This window comes from Salvia hispanica, chromosome 5 (genome assembly GCF_029641045.1).
Source record: "Salvia hispanica isolate PSC_SH4W2 chromosome 5, Shi_PSC_v1, whole genome shotgun sequence".
In the NCBI taxonomy this organism is placed as follows: Eukaryota; Viridiplantae; Streptophyta; class Magnoliopsida; order Lamiales; family Lamiaceae; genus Salvia; species Salvia hispanica.
In genome coordinates this window covers 7,871,013-7,892,357 of record NC_142696.1, presented here as the reverse complement: position 1 = coordinate 7,892,357, position 21,345 = coordinate 7,871,013, and the positions used below count along the sequence as shown (strand labels likewise).

Below are 21,345 nucleotides of genomic sequence, written 5' to 3'. Positions count from 1 at the left end.
TTGTACGTGTAGCTGACATATTATATACCATAGTTGACATGACTTGTATGTGGAGTTGATATGTACTGCAGTTGACATGACTTATATGTGCAGTTGACATGATATGGCTTGTACGTGTAGTTGACATGGCTTGTATATGTAGTTGACATGACTTATAATTGTTGTTGACATGGCTTGTACGTGTAGTTGACATGAGTTGTACATATGGTTGACATAGTTTGAAAGTGTAGTTGATATGACTTGTATTAAAATAACACTTATAATTCACATTTTAATACGGAGAATATCAAATGTCAACAACTCGTATTAAAATGTCAACAACTAAAAAATAAACTTATAATTTACATATCAGTACCGAGAATATTAAATGTCAACAACTCGTATTAAAATATCAACAACTAAAAAATAACACTTATAATCCACATTTTAATACCGAGAATATCAAATGTCAACAGCTCGTATTAAAATGTCAACAACTAAAAAATAACACTTATAAATAGCCAGAATATCAAATATCAACCGCTTGTATTAAAATGTCAACAACTAAAAAATAACAGTTATAAATAGCCAGAATATCAAATGTCAACAGCTCGTATTAAAATGTCAACAACTAAAAACTAACACTTAGAATTTCATATCAATAGCCAGAATATCAAATGTCAATAACTTTATTAAAATGTCAACAACTAACAAATAACACTTATAACATATCAATAGCCAGAATATCAAATGTCAACAGCTCGTATTAAAATATCAACAACTAAAAAATAACACTTATAATTACATATCAATAGCCAGAATATCAAATGTCAACAACTCTATTAAAATGTCAACAACTAACAAATAGCACTTATAATTCACATATCAATAGTCAGAATATTAAATGTTAACAACTAAAAAATAACACTTATAATTCACATATCAATAGCCAGAATATCAAATATCAACATCTCGTATTAAAATGTCAACAAATAAAAAATAACACTTATAATTCACATATCAATAGGCAGAATATCAAATGTCAACAACTCTTATTAAAATGTCAACAACTAAAATAAAACTTATAATTCATATATCACTAGCCAGAATATCAAATGTCAATAATTTATAGCAAAATGTCAACAGCTTTCACCGACGACGACTTCTATTGGCGTGCAATCAAGAAACTGCAATTAGAGTTGAAAGACTAAACAAAACTGAACAATGTTTGTATAAAATAAACCTTGTTTGGCTACCAACAATGGTCAGTAAAGCACCACTAATTCACAAACAGAATCATCATCTACTCTACCCATACCCTCAGAATCTGTAGCTTGTTCGAAAACGCAATCGCCACCCAATCTGGCTGCGAAGACGACCATTGCAGCTGCTCAATCTCTGCCTCGGCAGTGTACGCCACAATCGGGACCAATCCGTCCTCCACCGGCTGCCCCATCGACAAGAGGTCCCAAATCAAAGCCTGTGAATCATCTCCCACCGTGCAAATGTGGCAGGAGCTATGCGGCGCCCACGCAATCGCATTCACACCGACCTGATGCCGCTGCAGCTCCACCACCAGCAGCGTTGGGAAGATTCGAATTGAACCGAATATGAAGTGTACTCCTATTTCTCCTACGAATTGAACCTTCACCCATAGGCAAACGCAACAAGATTTCTCGAAATCTGAACAACTGCATAAAAAATTCAATTCAGCCAAACAAAAATTAATAAACAAAAAAGAAATTTGCAGAAAGATCAAAGCAACAACAACTGGTATATCCAAACGAATAAAGAAGCCTCAGATCTAGGAAATTTATGCAGAAACAAAACCTCTCTTTACTGTAGAAGTATTCAATTGAAAACATAGGATACCTTGAACACTCAAAATCAGTGAGACAAGTCTGAAATTGAGAACAGTTGTTGCTGATGAAATTGAGATATAGTTAGAAGGATTAAGTTGCTTCTAATCATGAAGATCATCAACACCACATTATCATCATGGTAATTGATTGAATTAAACAATTAATTAAACTCCTAATTCATCGATTTTAGATTCAATTTACCACAAGAGTTATTCCTCGCTAGATCGGGGATGACAACAGCACGATCGAGTGGGCGATGGTGGAGCTCCTCCGCCACCCGGTGGCGAAGGACGAGCTCCGCCGCGTCGTCGGATAAGGCAACGGATTCGAGGAAGCGCGGATCGACGATTTGTCGTACTTGCAGGCGGTGGTGAAGGAGACGTTGCGGCGGAGAAGGAGCCAGCCTCGGTTTCATCGTCGGAAGAATCGGTCAGGCCAGAGCAGGTGAAGAAGCGGCCGATTGCGTACAGATAGGCGGAGAAGAAGCGAAGATTAGATCTTCATGAATTGACGAAAAGGAGAAACTGAGAGATGAAGACGAGACTGGTGAACGAGAGCAGTGTTTGACGGCGATCAGCAGCAGCGATATGGCGGCGGTAATCGCCATTGTCGTCGGCGAAATTGGAGGGATGAAGATGGAGGGCGATTGGTGGTAGCGATTTGGAAAAAAATGAATTTTGAGAAGAGGAGAGATGGATGTGAATTACCATTATGCCCTTTCATATTAAATTAATCTAAAAATATTTATTGTGTGGCAAAATCTGGACACTCATTTAATAAAAATGAGTGGCTGATATTGCATCTCATTTCTCAATTAGCCTAAATATATATATATAGAGGGTCTTGTTAGGTTGAGATTTATCAACCTAATTGAGAATTGAGATGCAATATCAGCCACTCATCCAGAATATTTGTGAAATGTCAATAGCATGTAGTTTATGTCAACAGATGGGCATAATTGTAATTTTATTAATGTTTTTTATTATTTTTAAAAAATTTTATAATTTTTTAAAAAAAAAAATTTAATTTTTTTTTTTTGTATTTTTTATAATTTTTATTTTTAACTTTATTCAATAGTTGACATTATATTGTGTAGTTAACATGAATTGTATATGTAGTTGACATGGATTGTACACAACTACACATAGTTGACATTATGTGTGTAGTTGACATGAATTGTGTGTGTGGTTGACATGGATTATACACATAGTTGACATTATATGTGTGTAGTTGACATGAATTGTATATGTAGTTGAAAAATAAAAATTAAAAAATTAAAAAATAAAATTTAAAAAATTTTAAAAAAAATTACAAAAATTAAAATTAAAAATTAAAAAAAATATTTATTGAATGAAATTTACCATGATATTACCATTCTGCCCTTTCATAATTAATTAATCTAAAAATATTTTCCATGTGGTAAAATCTGGACCACTCATTTAATAAAAATGAGTGGCTGATATTGCATCTCATTTCTCAATTAGCATAAAAAAATTGAGATCCCAATTGATCACAATCCTATATATATATATATATATATATATATATAGAGAGAGAGAGAGTCCCATTATCCACAAACCCACTCTTAAAGACCGAACCACCGAACCATACCAAATTAGGGTTTTTAGATCTAGTTTTTTATGGATGAGATTCACAAATTTATAAATTATTTTCTCTTTCATCACCAGTCTATTTTTATTCATCCGAAGGTAAATAAGTCATACTAACACGTTACGAATATTTAACTTCATTCCATAATATATTACTTCATTCCGGTAGGTTTTTACTTCATTCTAATAGGATTATTACTTCATTCTAGTACGTAAATGCAGTTTCGCCGTCACGTGCCGTTCTTTCTCTCTACAATATCTATCACCACCGCTACGACGCTGATATGGTGTAATAAACACATGGAATAATATAATAAATTATATGAATGAAGTATGTGTAGAAGCATTTGAAGTCCTACGGGAATGAAGTAAAAACCTTATCCAATGAAGTAATAACGTTTCTGAATGAAGTAATAAATTCACTTGAATAAATTGCATTTTTTAATGTGAATAAAGTAAAAACTCATGTCAATGAATTCGAACGAAACATATGTTGAATCATTTCAAAACCTACTTGAAGCAAGTTAAAACATATTGTAGTTTCAATGTATTACGTACAGAATGAAGTAATAAACCTATACAATGAAGTAAATTTGGCTTGTAATGAAGAGCGAAAAAAATTTACACAGCAACATATCTCATCAAAAAACTAGATCTTATGACCCAGATATGTTCTCTAGTTCGGTCTTTAAGAAGGGTTCGACATTGATTACAACTCTATATATATATATATATATATATATATATATATGTATGTATGTATGTATTATTTATATTAGGTGATACCAAAAAAATTACACATTTTTATGTTAATGAATCAAATAATATAACTAAACAAAACTTGAAATTGTATTTACTCAAATGTGTTGGAGAGTAAAATCAAATTGAAGGTACGTACAAGTCGCTTATTTGTAGCTTAAGAGAAATAACTTGAATACAAAGATAGACTTTAATAAATGAAAAACTTTAATCATAAACCTCTAGATAAGCTCTATCTGAAGAATGTTTAGGTTGGATTGTAGTTCAATCGGTAAGAGCACCGTATCAAGGCGGCAGCTGCGGATTGAGTCCTGCCAATTCCGACGGGTTCAATAAATACATTAATTCATTACTTCAACTAGTACCAATTGATAGTATACACATGTATATACGCGTATAATTTATAGTTTAGTTGTTTATACCTTTTTTTTTGTGAATTAATTAGAGCATCAGTCACTATAAATCGTGAGCGGATCTCCTGCTCCAACAATGGTGCATCATTCCCATCCACACTCACAACAAAATAAAATAATCCCATCATCACTTACATGTTTATAAGATTGTTTTATTAATGACATTAGCTCATAAAATACTGAGGACGTGTTCGCTTAACCAGATGAGGAAATGCTTGGATTTGTATGTTGGGGCAGATTTAGGCTAGTAGGGCCCACAGATTTGGTTATACTACCTCCGTCCCAAGATATTAGACCCTTATTCCTTTTTGAGGTGTCCCAACATATTTGAGTCATTTCTATTTATGGTAAAAATTTACTTTACTACCTCACTCCACTTATACCGCTAAACAACATCTCCTAAATTCCTGTGTCCAAAAGAAAGGGCTCTAATATCTTGGAACAAAGGGAGTACTATATTATGCATTCGGTTCCAAAATTAGAAACTGACCATCTCTTGATGCAAAAAAGACGAGAAGAACCTTCAAATATTTTTATAATTCAAATGAAAACAACACGAGTCGATTAATTACTCTGAATTAGATGGAACTCGTTGATTTTTCAGCTGCTCAGGTTCGAAAATGATGGTTTTCGATGGTGGAATCGTTAAACTTGATGATAGGTCGACAATGGGGTGTAGGTGGCGGAGTTTAATTGCAGATGCCGTCATCTCCTCCACGTTGCCCCTGCTCACCGTCGTCCAGTGGCTCAGGTCTGCCCCCCTTTTCTATTTGGTCTCTCTCTTACATCTACTGCATCAGCGCTCGCCACGGCGCCGTCACGGTCGTCAGTCTCCTACTCATCTCCTCTCCCTCTTCTATTCGGTCTCTCTCTTTCATCTCCTGCACCGCGCTCGCCGACACTGGTTCAGTCCCTCACTCTTCCATCTCGATCTCCGCTATTCCCGTCCAATTCTTGGAATCATAAGCTCTAATCTATGGAATTCAATTATTTAAATATTTTCGCAACAGAATTGCTTCTCCAATGACAAGAAATTAAATAGATAGAGAATGGAAAGATGAAAGTTAAAACTGTTTTTACTATGTGAACCAGCAATGATTCTATTTCAACAAAATTTTGACCTCGGCATCAAAAAGGGAAAACAAACAACAATATAACAGAGATCAATCCTATCAAAAACATGACGAAGCATTCTCCAAAACTCCAACAAAATCTTGGTAGATCAAACAGAACTCATCTCATAAACTTCACCTTCTAGCAGCAATCATCAGCATCGGTGAAATTATCCCCTGTATTTCAAGCAAAGACTGCTGTATTCTGATCTCCTCCTCAACATCTCTCTTCAGATTCCTAATATAATTTCTTAGTTGATCTGAAGATCTTATATCCTCCGCCCTCAACTCGACAACCTTATTCGCCAACCTCGTCAGCAGCCCTGCGTATCGTGGCATGGTGGAGTACTTCTGCAGAAACGCCAACAGCAACCCGAGCTCCTCCATGTCCAAATTGGATACACATTTCACCAACTTCCTACGCGCCACCAACTCCTCCATCACAGCCACGACACTCTCCGGATTTCTCTTATTCAAAGCAGCTACCAGCGCCTCCCTGTGCCTAAACTTCTTCAACAGCTTATCAAACTCAGCCATCTTCACCTTCTTCGGCCTGTTGATCAAGTAATCCCCTTCCGAGGGCTTCAAGTTCTGCCCTCGTTGGAAGTACCTAAAATACGAAGGCCTTAGAACCTTCCTGCCCGGCTCATCATCCACAATTTTCCACTGCAAATTAGCAACTCCCACCTCCTCACTCTCCACCTTCGCCTTCCTTCTACCGATATACAAGTTCCCTTTGGATGTCCCTATAACACGAGTCGAGCAATCAGGCGAAAATCCAACTGAGAGAAGTGGCTCAGGGAACCTCATGGAGTGAGTGATCTTCAATTTGGCATAATCAAACACCTTCATATATCCATCCAATGCAACACTCAATATCCTATTCCCCTCGGCTTCTTCCTCTCCACTCCCTCGCGCGACATTCCCCATACAGAGGGCGGTAACGGTCTTGATATGGCTCTCCATCGAATACAGCAGCTTCCCACCACCAATCACATCCCATATCTTCACGAAATTCCCACCGGCCGTGGCAATTAGGCCACCGGAGGGGAGGTAAATCACACTCTCCACCGGCTTCTCGTGATTCAATTCCAACACAGAGCCCGAATTCGAGACTCGCACATCCCAAACCCTAACCCTATGATCGTACGATCCGGAAACGAACATTTCATCACTAATCGGGGAAGCATCGCCGCAGCGCACATAATCCTTGTGCCCTAGCAGATTAAACACGCATTTCTCCGTTGTGACATCCCAATACTTAATTACCGAATCGTCTCCGCCGGAAAAGAGGTGGAGCTTATCTGCGGCGCGAGGGTAATTTACTAACCGGACGGCGGCGGTGTGGCCTTTCAGACGGCGGAGGTGGCTGCGGGACTTTGCATCGAACACGTGGACGGTGCCGGTCAAGTCTCCGGCGGCGAGGAGTTTTCCGTCGCAGCGGAAGGAGACGGCGGCGGCGGTGTCGGAGAAGGAGGAGATTGGGGGTTTAGGGTCCAGAGTTTTGCCGGAGAAGATGGAGACGCTGGCGGAATGCGTGGCGACGAAATCGTGAGGGGCTGTGGGCGAAAAGGCGATGGAATTTATTGGGAAAGTGAAGGATTTAGATGGTGTGGTTTCGATGTCTTTAGGAATTTTGAAGGATCGCCAGTATTTGGCCTCCGGGGTGGGAGTGAGTTTGCTGGAGGTGGGGCGGAGCTTCGGCTTAACAGGGAAGGATTCCGCCATTGTTGAACGGCGGGTAATTAGGGTTTAGGAAATTGGAGAAGGATTGCTGCTCAAACAGGAAATAGGGTTTATGACCTCATATATATATATATACCTTGGTCACTGTTTGAGGTGCTCCATTTTTTGGGAATTATAAACTTATGTTAAACTATATATTAAATTAAGAGTTAAGGCAAAATTGCTCCTTAACATATGGTTGTTTTACCAATTTGGTCCCGAACATTATCTTTTTGATTACTTGGTCCCTCACAAATTAACTCTGACCCGAATCGGTCTCAACTTGACGGAACCGTCAATAATAGACCGGTAACCCCTCCGGCGCCTCAACCCGCCGCAACCCATGCCTCCTCAAAACCCTCATGTAATTACCGTCTATTATTGAGAGCTTGTTCTACACCAGCACGACTCCGTCGGCGGCGGAGTATGCTTGTGCTCGCTATCGAGACGATTTGGTGCGGCTTGCATTTGAGATCCTGATCCAGATACGGATCCACATCGGAGAACACCGACATGTACTTCGGCGACCCGGATTCCTCAATTTTGCTATTCGGGTCGAGCAGGAGCCACGACGCTGCCTCAGCCTCCTCCTCGGAGCTGGCAGCGGCGGCGTCGGCGTCGTAGAAGCGGGAGACGGGGAGGCGATCGTGGCGGCGCAGAGGGCGGCGGCGTCGGCCTTGCAGGTGAAGGAGGCAGGGGCCTGCTCGCAGACCTCGCAGATCCAGATGCGGCCGTGGCGCGAAGCCAGCTCGTTTGTCGCGTGGACGTCGGCGTCGCACGCGCGGCAGAGGAAGGCGGAGTCGGCGCGGCAGAAGACGGCGGCGGAAGCCGACTTTCACGAGTCGCAGAGCTTCGCCGTTATCATTACCGTCTATTATTGACGGTTCCGTCAAGTTGGAATTGATTCGGGTCAGAGTTAATTTGTGAGGGACCAAATAATAAAAAAGATAATGTTCGGGATCAAATTGGTAAAACTACCATATGTTAGAGACCATTTTGGTCTTAACTCTTAAATTAAATTAAAAATAAGAGAATGTGCCTCAATTTTTAGGCACATAAATTAAAAAGTTATATTAAATTGATTAAATTAAATTATATTAAAAATAAGAGAACTTAAAGTAGGAAACGAAATATGGTAGGAGTGATTTGTTGTCTTATTTTTTACTAAAAAGAAAATAACGTTCCATATAAATAGTCCAAAGCTATTTATAGAAATATTTTTTCTTCTCTTTTAGTACTTTATTATTTATGGTCCCACGGGTTTGACCCCACTCTCCGTCGTCTTCGTTGAACCGATGATGGAGGCATTGTTTAGCAGTTGACGAAGAAATTTTCTTCGGTTTTTTCAGTGTTGAATTTGTAGGGTTTGGGGTTGTTTTGGTAGTATTGTAGTTGCAAATCTGGAGATTAGTCGTGGTAAGGAGTCGATAAGGTGTAGTGGTGTAAGATGCGACGGCGATTCAGAGCAGAAGACGCGGTTTTCCAGCGGAGGAGATGACCGTAAAGCTAGGGTTTTCAACAATAGGCGCCGACATCAAATAATTAGAAAATGGCTTATATACGTTGTATAAAGTAGTGTTTTGTTCCTTAAGTGTGTTAATTAAAATTAATCTATAGTCTAATTAAATCAATTAATTTCCCACTAATCTATTGTATAAGTTTGGACTTATACGAATTGGGGCTGCATTTTTTAATGTATGGGCCTAATTTATAAATCGGTTTGGGCTTATATATTTTTTCTATTTGGGTATGTTTTTTTAACGTGTTGGGCCATCTAATTGTGTATTACTCTTTATAATTATTATATAATAATTTTGTTTAATATTTATATATAAAAATCAAAACTATTTTTGTATTATATTTTTTTTAAGTTTTTATTTATTAGTTTATAGGTTAATTATAAAGTTTGTTGTATTTATTTTGTTCATAATTTCATGTAATTAGTAATATCATGTACAATGTTATTAGTAATATCATGTACAATGTTATTAAAATCATGTTTCAAATTTTTCTTTAATAAGTATGAAATTCTTTTTAATGTGTTGGGGCATTTAATTGTGTATTATGTATATTTAATAAGTACGAAAATTTTTTAATGTGTTGGGCCATCTAATTGTGCATATGGTATATTTAATAAGTTTTAAAAATTTTGTTAATTATATTTAAATAGTTTATGTATTAAAATTATGAATTAATTTTTCGTTATCTTTATTCTATTAATATTTTTTTATTGTATGTCTTAATAGAAACAAATTATGAATTAATTTTTCTTTTACTTTTTTTTTCATCCACTTTTCTTTACAATATCAAACAATTTCTTAAAGTCCGTATTGATAAAAAAAATAAAACATTTAATGCGGACTAGAGATAATATGTTATGTCAAACTCTCTTTAGATTATGGGTAAATAGGTAATTTCACAAACCATAGCATCAGTGCTTATGACAGTACTCTCACTCCTCCCAACATCAGAAAATGAATTTCCCTTTCAATTTTTCAAATAAAACAATTGTAGACACACACCAAAATCAGGTAAGAGCAAATAAAAATTATCTAGAAAAGAATAGGGGTGAGAAATAAATTCTAAGAAGAAAATATCGGGATATCCAAAGCAAAACAAACCCTTTAAGCTTTTTTCTCTCTACTACATGCAGAATCGAGTCTCACCACTTCTTACTATAACCCCTTTGGCTTCTCTCTCTCTTTCTCTACTTGTGTTGCAGGCTAATTCCCGAAGAAGTGGAGCTGATTTTCTACCATCTCGACTATTTCCAAGGCGTAGACTCTGAATTTGAAGCCGCATTTGGAAAAGGGCATTTCGTTTCTCCGTTGGCTCTCCTCCCTCATGTCCTTTCATTACACTATATTTCACGATTCGAGGATCGTTAATAATAGTAGTATTTTCTTTAAGTAGCAGTATTTGATTTATAATTATATAAATCATATGCTAAATGTGAAATGATTAATTTGTTTTTGATTGAATTTATTATGAATTATTTACTTTTCCAAATTATTTTATTTATTTGCTTTAGTATTTAGTATTTCTTAATCATTTGTTTCTATGTCGTATTCAATTTCTATTTTTTTCTTTCGTTATTATGGATTGAATACAAAATTTAAATAGTTTCCGTTCTTGATTTACAATAATTTATACATATTTTCTTTATATTCCTTATTTTTATTTAATTCGTTTTAAATATATTTTCTTATTTTTAAAATTTTTACATATTTTCTTTATATTCCTTATTTTTATCTAATTCGTTTTAAATATATTTTCTTATTTTATAAAAATCCTTTGGCCCGTTCATAGCACGGGTGGTAAAACTAGTTAAATTAAAAATAAGAGAATGTACCTCAATTTTTAGGCACATAAATTAAAAAGTTATATTAAATTGATTATAAATTAAATTATATTAAAAATAAGAGAATTTAAAGTAGGAAAGGAAATATGATAGGAGTGATTTGTTGTCTTATTTTTTACTAAAAAGAAAATAACGTTCCATATAAATAGTCCAGAGCTATTTATAGAAATATTTTTTTCTTTCTATTTTAGTACTTTATTATTTATGGTCCCACCATTTTATTATTGTATTATTTTAACTATTTTTTCTCTTACTTTACTAATTACACATTAAAACTCTTTGTAATTCTCAAATCTCAAATGACTTATTAATATGGGATAGAGGGAGTACGATGTTATCATGAAAATCATACTCTCTTTTGTTCACAAGAGTATGCGCTTTTGGTTGGATACGAGTTTTAATGCATAATTAGTCTAGTAAGAGAGAGGTTATAAAAAAAAATTTACGGTATTGTTAGTGGAAAATGAAAAAAGACTTTCCAAAATTAGAAAAGTACAAATTCTTCTGAGACTGACTAAAAATAAAAAACGCATACTCTCGTGGAACGAAGAGGATAAAATTTTGTGTCATAAACCGTAAAAGTAATTGGATAAGCATAAACATACTCCCTTCGTACAGCCGGGCGGCCAATGGAAATTGGGAGCCTGCAGCGGCAGCCCATGTCCATGTATCAAAGTAGAAAGATTCTAAAGTTTCTATTTTTAAGGAACGGCCCAAAATGGAAATAGTTGCTATTTTTTTAAACCGGAGGGAGTATTATTTATTGGAAAACATAAAAAGAAAATCATTCTTTTATGATGGCGTTCGGTTGCCATAACTAATAATCATGAGACTATCCATCTAGGATTAAGTTGTGGGATTACTTTAGTTGGAGGGGGGAGGGCTTGGACTAATTATCATGAGACTATCCATTTAGGATTAAGTTGTAGGGTTCAATCTCATGAACAAAACATGATACATATTTAACCATGTGATTTAATCTTGACAACCGAGCACCCCTATAAGTAAATAAACAAATTCAATATGCAACGCATTCAGAGAGATTAAGAAAAAAGGTTCATTCCTCATTGTGTGTCTGCTCTTTCTTTCTCTACACATAATAGATAAATTTGCAAAACCAATGTGAATCTGCTAATTACACTCGATATATTGAACTCAATAGCACATCATCTACGTACACATATATCCACCATTAACTTATCGTATGTATTTCTTTTTTTCCGTACCACACAATGACAAAACAGAAAAAATGTGACAATTTCTTCTCAATCTTTGTATCTCTCTTCTATACACCAATAATCCTATTCTCATCTACTGCATCTGTGTGAAGTACAGCAGTCCTCGGTAGAAATCTTACCACGATAGCAGAGCCAACTGCTCCGTCCCGTACCAGCAACACTGGAGAAGCATCGATGCATGCAAAAATCAACATGTGATGTTATATATAGGCGAGTGAGCCTCGGTCAAGGTCCGGCTGCGGGCGTCCTCTTGTTGGAGTTGGAGGTCTTTGGATGTTAAGCTCCTAAAGAAATCACAAGTCAAGATTATCTTCTACTCCACTAAACAAAAACAGCACCACAACTTGGGTATATCGTGAATGACGTACCTGCATCCACGTCTCCTCTGTCACACGTTCTGGGGAATTTTCTGGGGAGTGGAAAGGTGGTGGAAGTGGATGAATCAATTTCGTGACGATGACCAATTCCCTGCCAATGACCAATATTGCTCCAGCATTGTTCGCCGTTCCTGAAACAAGGTTACGTACATCAGATATGCATGCCTTCAGCTATTCCACCACATGATTTGATGGATTGAGCAATTTTGAGCTCTTTTTATTTCAAATAATCAATTCTATCGATTGTCGAATTTAATCTATCAGCCAAAATAAACGCCTCCTATGTGGAACGATAATATGAGGATGACTTGAATCACTGAATGCATACCACAATAATTGGTAGCAGAGAAAATGGTGATCAACTGGCCCTGGGCAAATCGTTCGAATCCATCCATCACACACTCATGAGCTCTTATGATAAGCTGCAACTTGTTCCTCTTACAGAAATCTGTGACCCGATCAGGCTGTAGGAAATAAATCGATAAGCAAACAGTGTGACAATGTAAAATTCTGGAGATTCATACAAGCAATTTTCATTTCCATGCATTTGGTAAATAGTGACATGAAATAGAATGTCGTGATGAAATCGTGAAATAAGCTAATCATCATTGATTTAAGATGCGTCATCAGAAGCATACCCCAAATGTCACAAGTCCGGGTCCTCTAGCATTTGGTCTCAAGCCCTCAACGCTATCATTTTCAGTCGGATCCGACCTGATGAGAAATGCGATAAGCACAAGATGGCACTGGATATAAGCTGAATAGGGCTGTGAAGTAAAATATACCATAACAAATCCATTAGCACTACTGAACCAGCATCCATTGTTATGGGCCTCTGCAGATTCTCTATCTGTTCGACTGAATTAATCGACCTCCCTATGCCACCATGCATGCAAATGATCTTTTTCTCAATCAACGCAGCAAGTGGGAGATAATTAAACAACTGGTTGAATCGCGTCCAAGCCCAAATCCCATCACTTTCCCCCTGCAAGAAAGTCAATCAACCTTTATCAAAATCATGTTGACAGGGAATATTTTGTAAACTTGAGATATATACCATTCTTTCAATACATTCAATGCGAAAACCAAAAAGTGCATTGATGTCTGCAGTTTCATGATTTCCTCTTATCAGGTGAACATTCTCTGGGTATTCGATCTAAGGCACATGTAGTCAACAGTTAGGATAGGCCAAAAAGTGAATATGCAATTGACGAAAACATTCAGTTATTAATTCAAAATCTTGCCTTAAGAGCAAGGAGCAAAGTTATAGTTTCCAAGCTGTGCTGTCCGCGATCAACATAATCTCCCAAGAATAAATAGTCTATGTAACTGAAACGCAAAGGATACAAATTAATCAGAGTAAATGAAGAACTTGTCATTTGCAGAGTGGAAGAGGTACAACCTCCACAAGCTCTAACAAGAAACTTACGTTATGTCTCCAGCAGTTGAAGGAAATCCATATTCGTCAAAAAGCCGCATCAGATCACCAAACTGTCCATGAAGGTCACCGAAAACTTTTACAGGAGCTTTCAATTGGAGCACTGTTTGCTCTTGCATGAAAATCTGCTCAGCAGCAAAACAAAGCTCACCGACTTCGTAAGAGTCCAAAAAGAACTTTCTATTAACAGGAGGCTTCCAATTCTGAGGCCTCAACAAAGTTGATATGATCTGCATAAACGATGATCAAATAAGCATTAGATGACATTTTCGCATGTTAACAAACTTTTACTTTTAACATACAGAAGATAACTGAACCCAGTGAAGCTTGCCTTTTTATGCAAGCCTTGAGGTGATCTCTGCCTTTCAAACTTTTTAGTAGGATTTGATAGGTCATTATGTGATGGTAGCATTCGCCTACTTTCATTTTCAAATTGATCCAAGGATAATTGTCGTACCATACCCCCCAAGTTTCCTACAGTTTCTTTTGCAATTACAACCTGCAATATTGGAGAATATAAGCTTTCGTTGTTCCCAGCATCCCTATACAATGTACTGCTGTGCTGAAAAAACAAGAGCAAATCTTACGGCTCTAGGATGAAGGCGGACATCAACTTCAGTGTCACTACCCTCAGAAGTGGTCTCCACAGACTGCGAATTGACATCTGACAACGATGCTTCCTCGGGGATGGCTGAAGCAGCCTGAGCTGATTGCCAGACAGCACTGGCAACCTCAGCTTCAGCGGCAGATGCCTCTGCGAGTTTCTCCAAGGACTGTCTGTCCATTCTATAGAAACCAACAAAAGAGAGAGAGGTTACAGGTTACTAAAAGTAGCTTGTCTGGACAACAGAAAGATTATCATAATGGACAAAATCAGCAGACCCAAAATTTCCAGATGAAGGTGTTTCAAACCCGCAATCTGGGGTTGATCCAGCGGAAAATGGAGCAAAAGTAGTATTGTTTGACCTTGGGCTAGAATTTATTGAGGCTCTGTCAGGGGATAATGGTGGATTGATTTCAGATTGATATTGAGAGTTCTCTGCCACAAGAAAATCATCTAGCAAAGTATCTGCAGTGCAAAAAAAAATATAAGATCTTTAAGCAGTTCAAGTCTTTAAGAAACCCCATCTTTAGATTTAAGGATCATTTGAATTCTGCCATTTGCCTAAAAATTAAATTGGGATGGAGTAAAGTTGTCAGCTCAATGTTCCCACAGATCAGAGCCAATTCCCTTTTCTGGACTCTAGTAGTACTAAACTGAAATCATGTACACTTTTACTTTTATGGGCCGGTATGCAGTAGGAGCAAGAGAGAGTAACTCAAAATATCTAGATGAATTCCTACAATCAGAGCTAATTCCCCTTTCTGAATTCTAGTACTGAATTGAAATTATCTAGATGAAATGCAAAAATAAGTTTTACATGTACACTTTTAGTTTTATGGGCACATATGCAATAAGAGCATGTACGAGCAAGAGAGAGCATCTCAAACTACATCCATAATCACATACACATCCCAAAAGTGTGAGAAACTTATATCAGAAAATTATCTGTAATTTCTTCCTATTGTGATCTTGATAAAATATCATGCTAGATAAGAACAGGTCATGCAGCTAAGTGCAAATCTACCTCCTTTAAAATAACTGTAAGAATATGTTTGCATAAACTATTAAAAAAAGATGATAAGCTCGAGTGGCTTAAAGGCAGACTTCACCTCCTTTCAAACCACCATGAACATATATTCGGAAACCAACAGATGCAGCTGCATGGCGACATCGCCGCATAATCTCCAGAGAAGGATCAAGGTCACTCTGTGCTTTGTTTCCTCGTGATGTGACCAGCCCATTTCTATCAAGCCAAACTCCAGCAGCAGTATCCAATACTTCAAACAGAACAACAATAACATCAAGATACTCTTCACTGGAAATAAACATCAAGACTTGCAACAATTTCCAGTCAACCAACTTAAAACAACATTAATTGGTACCTGAAATTACAGCGTCACCTTCTACTGATCGACCACCTCTGACAACACCTCCACTTACATGCAATCTAGCACCTACAAAGACCTGGTAAAGAGCATTATTCACAAATCATAAAGTAGAGGTAGCAAATAGATAAGGCATGTTATTGACTAGTGATGCAACATCCCTGAGCTTCTCCTATAGAATTGTATGACCTCCAACCTCAAACAATTGAACTAAAAAAAGCAAGATAATCTGGTGCAGAATCTGGAATGCTACAAAGTATATTGGCATCTACAAGTCTTCCACAGTCAACTCATTGCTCTATAATTAAAGGCCAGATGAATAAGATTAGTCAGGAAAAGATAACCCAACCTCATTCAGTATACATTAGCAAAAGAAACCCAAGTCATATAAAATGCTAGTCTACATTCATTTACTACAGTATTAGATAAATCAGCCGGTGTTATAGATTCAAACTCATGGTTTTCAATGAGCACATAAGACAATACCATATAAGAATGCCATCTAACTTTTAAAATAGCAAAGAACAAACAACTAGATCTATGACTTACCGCAGCATGCTGGTACCTGGGCGAAGGCGACACTCCTGGAGCAAGTGTCCATTCCCAGAGCCCATTCCGATGCATAAGCAATCCATAGGCATCTGCCAGTGGCTACACAGGCCACATGCAACTAATACATTAGTAATGTACAGCGGCTACAGCCATAGTAATATTCCTCAATTACAAAACTACCTCAATCATTACAGGGGGAGAATAAGCACATTATTGGTAAAGACTAAAATGCTGATCAAGCAGCTCATCAGTGTGCAAATTAACCGACCATATAAATATCTAAACTTTTATAACTTTTTAATTTTGTTTTTTCAGTTAACTGAGAAAAAGCAGAAACAGTACCAACTCAATAGCTCAAAATATGTCTCTTGCCAAAAGAAGTTCAGAGATATATAAGTATTCCACTCTCTTTCCCAAAAGAAATTCGTGAAGATAATAAATGAAATCATCCACCGGAAAGCTAGCAATTTAAAGCCATTTTTGTAACTGAACTTGGAAACATCTTGTGGTTTAACAAAAGAATCATGACAAATGAATGGCTTATATCATCATGAGAAATAAGCATACCGTGCCAGAAGCATCTCTTCCACCACAAAGCAGAAACATTCCATCTCTCCGAGCACTAGCTGTTGCATACCTATAAACACGGTCAATTGTTCCGGTAAAATGCTTATTTCACTATATAATGACAGGAATAATTTTTGTAAACATGATAATCTAAGAGATTCAATTAAACAACAGAAGATATGAAAAATTGTTCATTAAATACTTAAACACCCCCCCCCCCCAGTGAACCAATTCATACATAAAGACAGATAAACATCTGTTTCTGGACAAAAGGGTTCATAAAATTGAAAAGCCATCCCTCTCTAAGCAGGCAATTTCATCACACAACCATTGTAATATTACTTACACAATAGCCATGGATACAACTTACAAATCAAGAAAATGTATGATTTCAAAGATATGAAATTAATTTACACTTTGTATCGTGTACTAAATAATAACATTAGCAACACTACTTACATTCTTGCAGAAGGTTTGTCACCATCTGGATCAAGCCTCTGCCACACATATGGTTTCTGTGCAGTATCGAAGGCCCAAGCATCTGAAAGCACTCTTTTACCTGTAAAATAGTAGAAGATCTTGGTCAGTTGGTGCCAGATAAGAAGCACAAGATATTGAAAGTTTGAACCAAAAGTCTGCTGCATTGGAATCTTTAGTTCAGTCATGTGTTGTCCAAATTCTCTCACCCATCTACATATCAATTTGTCAACCAGATTCTCCATTGTATATTCAAAAAGAGAGAGCTAATAACTTCCAGTAACTTCAGACTCATAGGAGGAAAAGTCACTGGCAGAGAAATGGTGGAAAACTCGTGGATTTACCATACAAAAAAAGGCTCAAAGTAATCCAAGCCTGATCAAACAAGTGAATTTGGTATAAGTGATAGAAGTGTGCAACTGGAATTCACAATGCCTACGGCAGCTAAGGCAGAAATTCACTTAATTAACAGAAACCACTAGACAATCTCCCAAAAATTAACAAAATTTTCAATTGAAGCTTGCAAAAACATCCGGTATGTTTTCAGATTATTAGAAAGGCTATTTTCTTCACTGCTATCCATGCAGTAATATCCCTCGTTCTGAAGTGAAAATAACTCCTATCATATCATTCAATCAAATATCATAATGTGTATTTTTTGTATAACAGAAGGCTTGCTAGCACTCACCATCATTGCCACTAACTGTAACAAGATATCGTTGTGCGACCAAGTCCATGACATGTCCGTATCTAGGCCCGGGCCCCTGTCCTTGAACTACAACACTGCCTCCCAGAAAACAGAGTAACAAGTCAAACAAAGCTCATGTACTCAAAAACCAGATTAAGGGAATATGCAACAACATTATCTTTACCGATGCCACTTGTACTTGTCGTTTGTCAAATCAAGCACATAAAGGTCATCTGTCGAATGCCCAGCAGGACCTATCCCACCCTGGCAAAGGACAGACCCTAAGTAAACAAAATCTAAATTTAACAAAGCATAGTTTTTCAACCATGAGAAACTCCAAACTCCAATCACCTGAAACACCACCATGGTGCCAACAGCTGCGGCAGCATGTGCAGCTCTAGGTGATGGTGGCTCTCCTGCTGGTCGAAGCCTGATCAAATCATTAATGTAACAAATAAGCACCAAAATTAGAAACTAAATTCCTTCTTTGGAATTCAACTTCAACAACACACACACACAAAAAGGAAGACAAACCTGGTCCATTTTCTAGTAAGTACACAGTAAGAATGTACAGAATTTGTCACTCCATCCAACCCTAAAAAACACATTAGCTTAGAATTTCAACAACTAATCAGTTCCAAACAAAACAAAAATCAGAAAACAGAAATCAAAAGAGAGAATATTACGAATGCCACCGTTGCCACTGGCAATGGCGGTGGCGCCACCGAACAAAATGAGGCGGGGACCATGGGTTTTCGTCGCCGCCACGGCGGTGAGAGTGTGGCTACAGCGGGGACCCGGCGCGTCCTCATCAGTGTCCCAATAGCTCTCCAAATACCGATATTCCGGCGCAGGATGCAGCCACGGCTTCGATCCCATTCACAAATCAATCAACTCAGCCAAAACGCTGGATAAAAAAAAAATCACGTGTAATTGATCGAAATAGCTCAAGAAATCCACGAAATTGGAGCCCTAGAGCTGATTAAGCAGCAAAATGGACTCTCCTTCGCTGAGAGTGGTTGCCAGATAATTCAAGTTCAATTTTTCGAAAGGCAAAGAACCGTTTTTTATACATGGATTTGGATTGTATTACTGATAAATACTTCAAAACTGTGAAATTAGAAAAAAGGGTTTCATACTTTGATGGATTGATGAATGGAGTTTAAGATAGACAGCTGATAATTGGAAGATTTTTTTGGCAAGAAATGAAGAAAGCCCACTCGCCAGAGTCAACCGTTTTTTGATAGTTTGTCAATTCTTGGAATATTCAAAATTGATAAAAGAAAATGTTGGATATATTTTCAAATACACACGCTATTATTAATTGGGCACAAAATATAAAAAATTTCATTAATTATAATTAATTTAAAACAGATTAGGAAAAAATTTAAATTTGCAAGATAAATATTGCAGATTTGGAAAAAGAATTACACTTTTCTTGAGAATATTACAAATCATCATAAATCCTCTAAATTATTCGTTCAAATTAAATGTTGATCAAAACTAAGCTCTTATGTATTCTGACAAATTATTCAAACCAATAAATTGAAAACCAAATTATTCCCAGAAATTATTGAACATGTAAAGAACGAATAACAACAAATTGCTATTCGAATTACTATTGGGAAACAAGAACGAAATTAACTGTGAATCATCTTTTATAATTTCGTAATGATTTCTTAAATGTATTAAATAATTTTGAAAAAATTAAGGGATTTGCTGTAAAAATACAAATACAGAATGATATTTATCACCTTAATTCAAACGAAAAATAATCAAAAGATTATACCCAAAACAAATTTATTCAATCATTTTATCAAACTTGTTATGTTCATATATTTTAGGTAGGAGTGAGAAAAAAAATCCAAAAGATGAATATTTGAACGAATCAAATTGAACTTTAGGCAATGTTTGGTTGTCAAGCATCTGCCTAGGAAAGTAATCTGATTCCTTAAATTTTAAAATCTTGTGTTTGTTTTGGTTTTTAATTAAACTGGGAAAGTAATCAGAATCCCAGAACAAGGAAAGTTAGTACAACTTTCCAGGATTCTGAATCCTAACTTTTCTTGAGTATTCTTTTTCCAAGATTTAGGATTCCTACATATTTAATGCAATATAGTACTCCCTCCGTTCCAAGGAAGATGACCCCTTTCTTGGGCGGTACGGGATTTTATGCAACTTTATTTTGTGTGTTAAATGGAGAGAGTAAAGTAAGAGAGAGGGGATAAAATAGAGATAAAGGGGTTTCCATTTTAAGTAATGGGTCATCTTGGTTGGGACAAACCAAAAAGGAAAGTGAGTCATCTTTAATGGGACGGAGGGAGTATAATTTTATTATTATTATATTAATTAATGTTTCAAAAATAATTTATATTATAAATCATACTTAATTTCAATATAATAAATATTATTATTAAAATTATCATAATTATAATTATATTATTATAATATTTAAATATAATGTATTATCATAGTAATAATTAATAATTTATTAAAAAAACAAAATATAATTATATAATATAAATCATATAAGAATAAATAATAATTATTATTTTATAAATTAATAATTAATCAATAAATCGTATTGAAATTTAAAATTATAAAATTTAAAAATTATATCTTTAAATACTTTGGTTATAATAATAATAATTATATATATTATTAATTATTTATGATTATAATATAATACTCCATGTAACTAAAAATACAATTATATTATTATATATTATGATGGATAATTCATATTTAAACTATCCATAGCAATAAATAAATATAATAATGTAATAATTATTATTTATAATTAATAACTTATTCAAAAAATTGTATTATTATTCTTTTTTATAAATAAAAATAATAATAAGTATATTTTTAGTTAGTGTTTAAATCAAATATAAAATTTAAAATCTTGATATTTTTCAAACGCAGGAAAGTAAAGTTATTAAGAATCACATTCTGTGGATTCATGTTCCTGGGAATCATTTTCCTTGCCAACTTTACTTTCCCGTCAACCAAACATGACCTAATAAAGTTTTGTTCGATTTTATTCACATTTCGGCTTCATTTTGTTTCGTTTTTTTCAAAAATATCAATATTCAATTCGATTCAATTTGAGTATCTAAAAAATTGTAAAAACCTTTTTTAATAGTATTATACTCCCTGATAAATACGGACTTTTGGTGGGACACTGATTTTAATGTA

At 35.9% G+C, this 21,345-nt stretch overlaps 2 protein-coding genes and 1 pseudogene across 4 annotated transcripts; all 3 read right to left on the bottom strand.

Moving 5' to 3' along the window:
• Positions 1–5,160: 5,160 nt before the first annotated feature.
• Positions 5,161–7,530, bottom strand: LOC125190177 (protein SLOW WALKER 1-like). 3 transcript variants are annotated; one of them, XM_048087392.2, is made up of 2 exons: positions 5,875–7,530; positions 5,161–5,597 (listed from the first exon to the last, which is right to left on the bottom strand). In XM_048087392.2, exons 1-2 carry the CDS (start codon positions 7,461–7,463, stop codon positions 5,561–5,563), a joined length of 1,626 nt encoding a protein of 541 aa, XP_047943349.1. In that variant the 5' UTR covers positions 7,464–7,530; the 3' UTR covers positions 5,161–5,560. The 3 variants fall into 3 exon arrangements, with proteins under 3 accessions (XP_047943349.1, XP_047943348.1, XP_047943350.1); XM_048087391.2 differs by having other exon boundaries at positions 5,161–5,592; XM_048087393.2 differs by lacking the exon at positions 5,161–5,597 and having other exon boundaries at positions 5,682–7,530.
• A 225-nt stretch (positions 7,531–7,755) lies between these two features.
• Positions 7,756–8,325, bottom strand: LOC148924298 (zinc finger protein CONSTANS-LIKE 3 pseudogene; annotated as a pseudogene).
• Positions 8,326–11,862: 3,537 nt separating this feature from the next.
• On the bottom strand, positions 11,863–19,354 carry LOC125189233 (serine/threonine-protein phosphatase BSL1-like). Its single transcript, XM_048086529.2, has 21 exons — positions 18,834–19,354; positions 18,682–18,742; positions 18,499–18,577; positions 18,332–18,411; positions 18,148–18,242; positions 17,442–17,541; positions 16,983–17,052; positions 16,413–16,514; positions 15,861–15,942; positions 15,588–15,755; positions 14,757–14,943; positions 14,462–14,660; positions 14,206–14,373; positions 13,866–14,104; positions 13,681–13,765; positions 13,494–13,592; positions 13,222–13,421; positions 13,075–13,150; positions 12,765–12,900; positions 12,428–12,567; positions 11,863–12,343 (listed from the first exon to the last, which is right to left on the bottom strand). The coding sequence occupies exons 1-21, from the start codon at positions 19,024–19,026 to the stop codon at positions 12,260–12,262; spliced, it is 2,643 nt and encodes an 880-aa protein (XP_047942486.2). The 5' UTR covers positions 19,027–19,354; the 3' UTR covers positions 11,863–12,259.
• Positions 19,355–21,345: the final 1,991 nt, after the last annotated feature.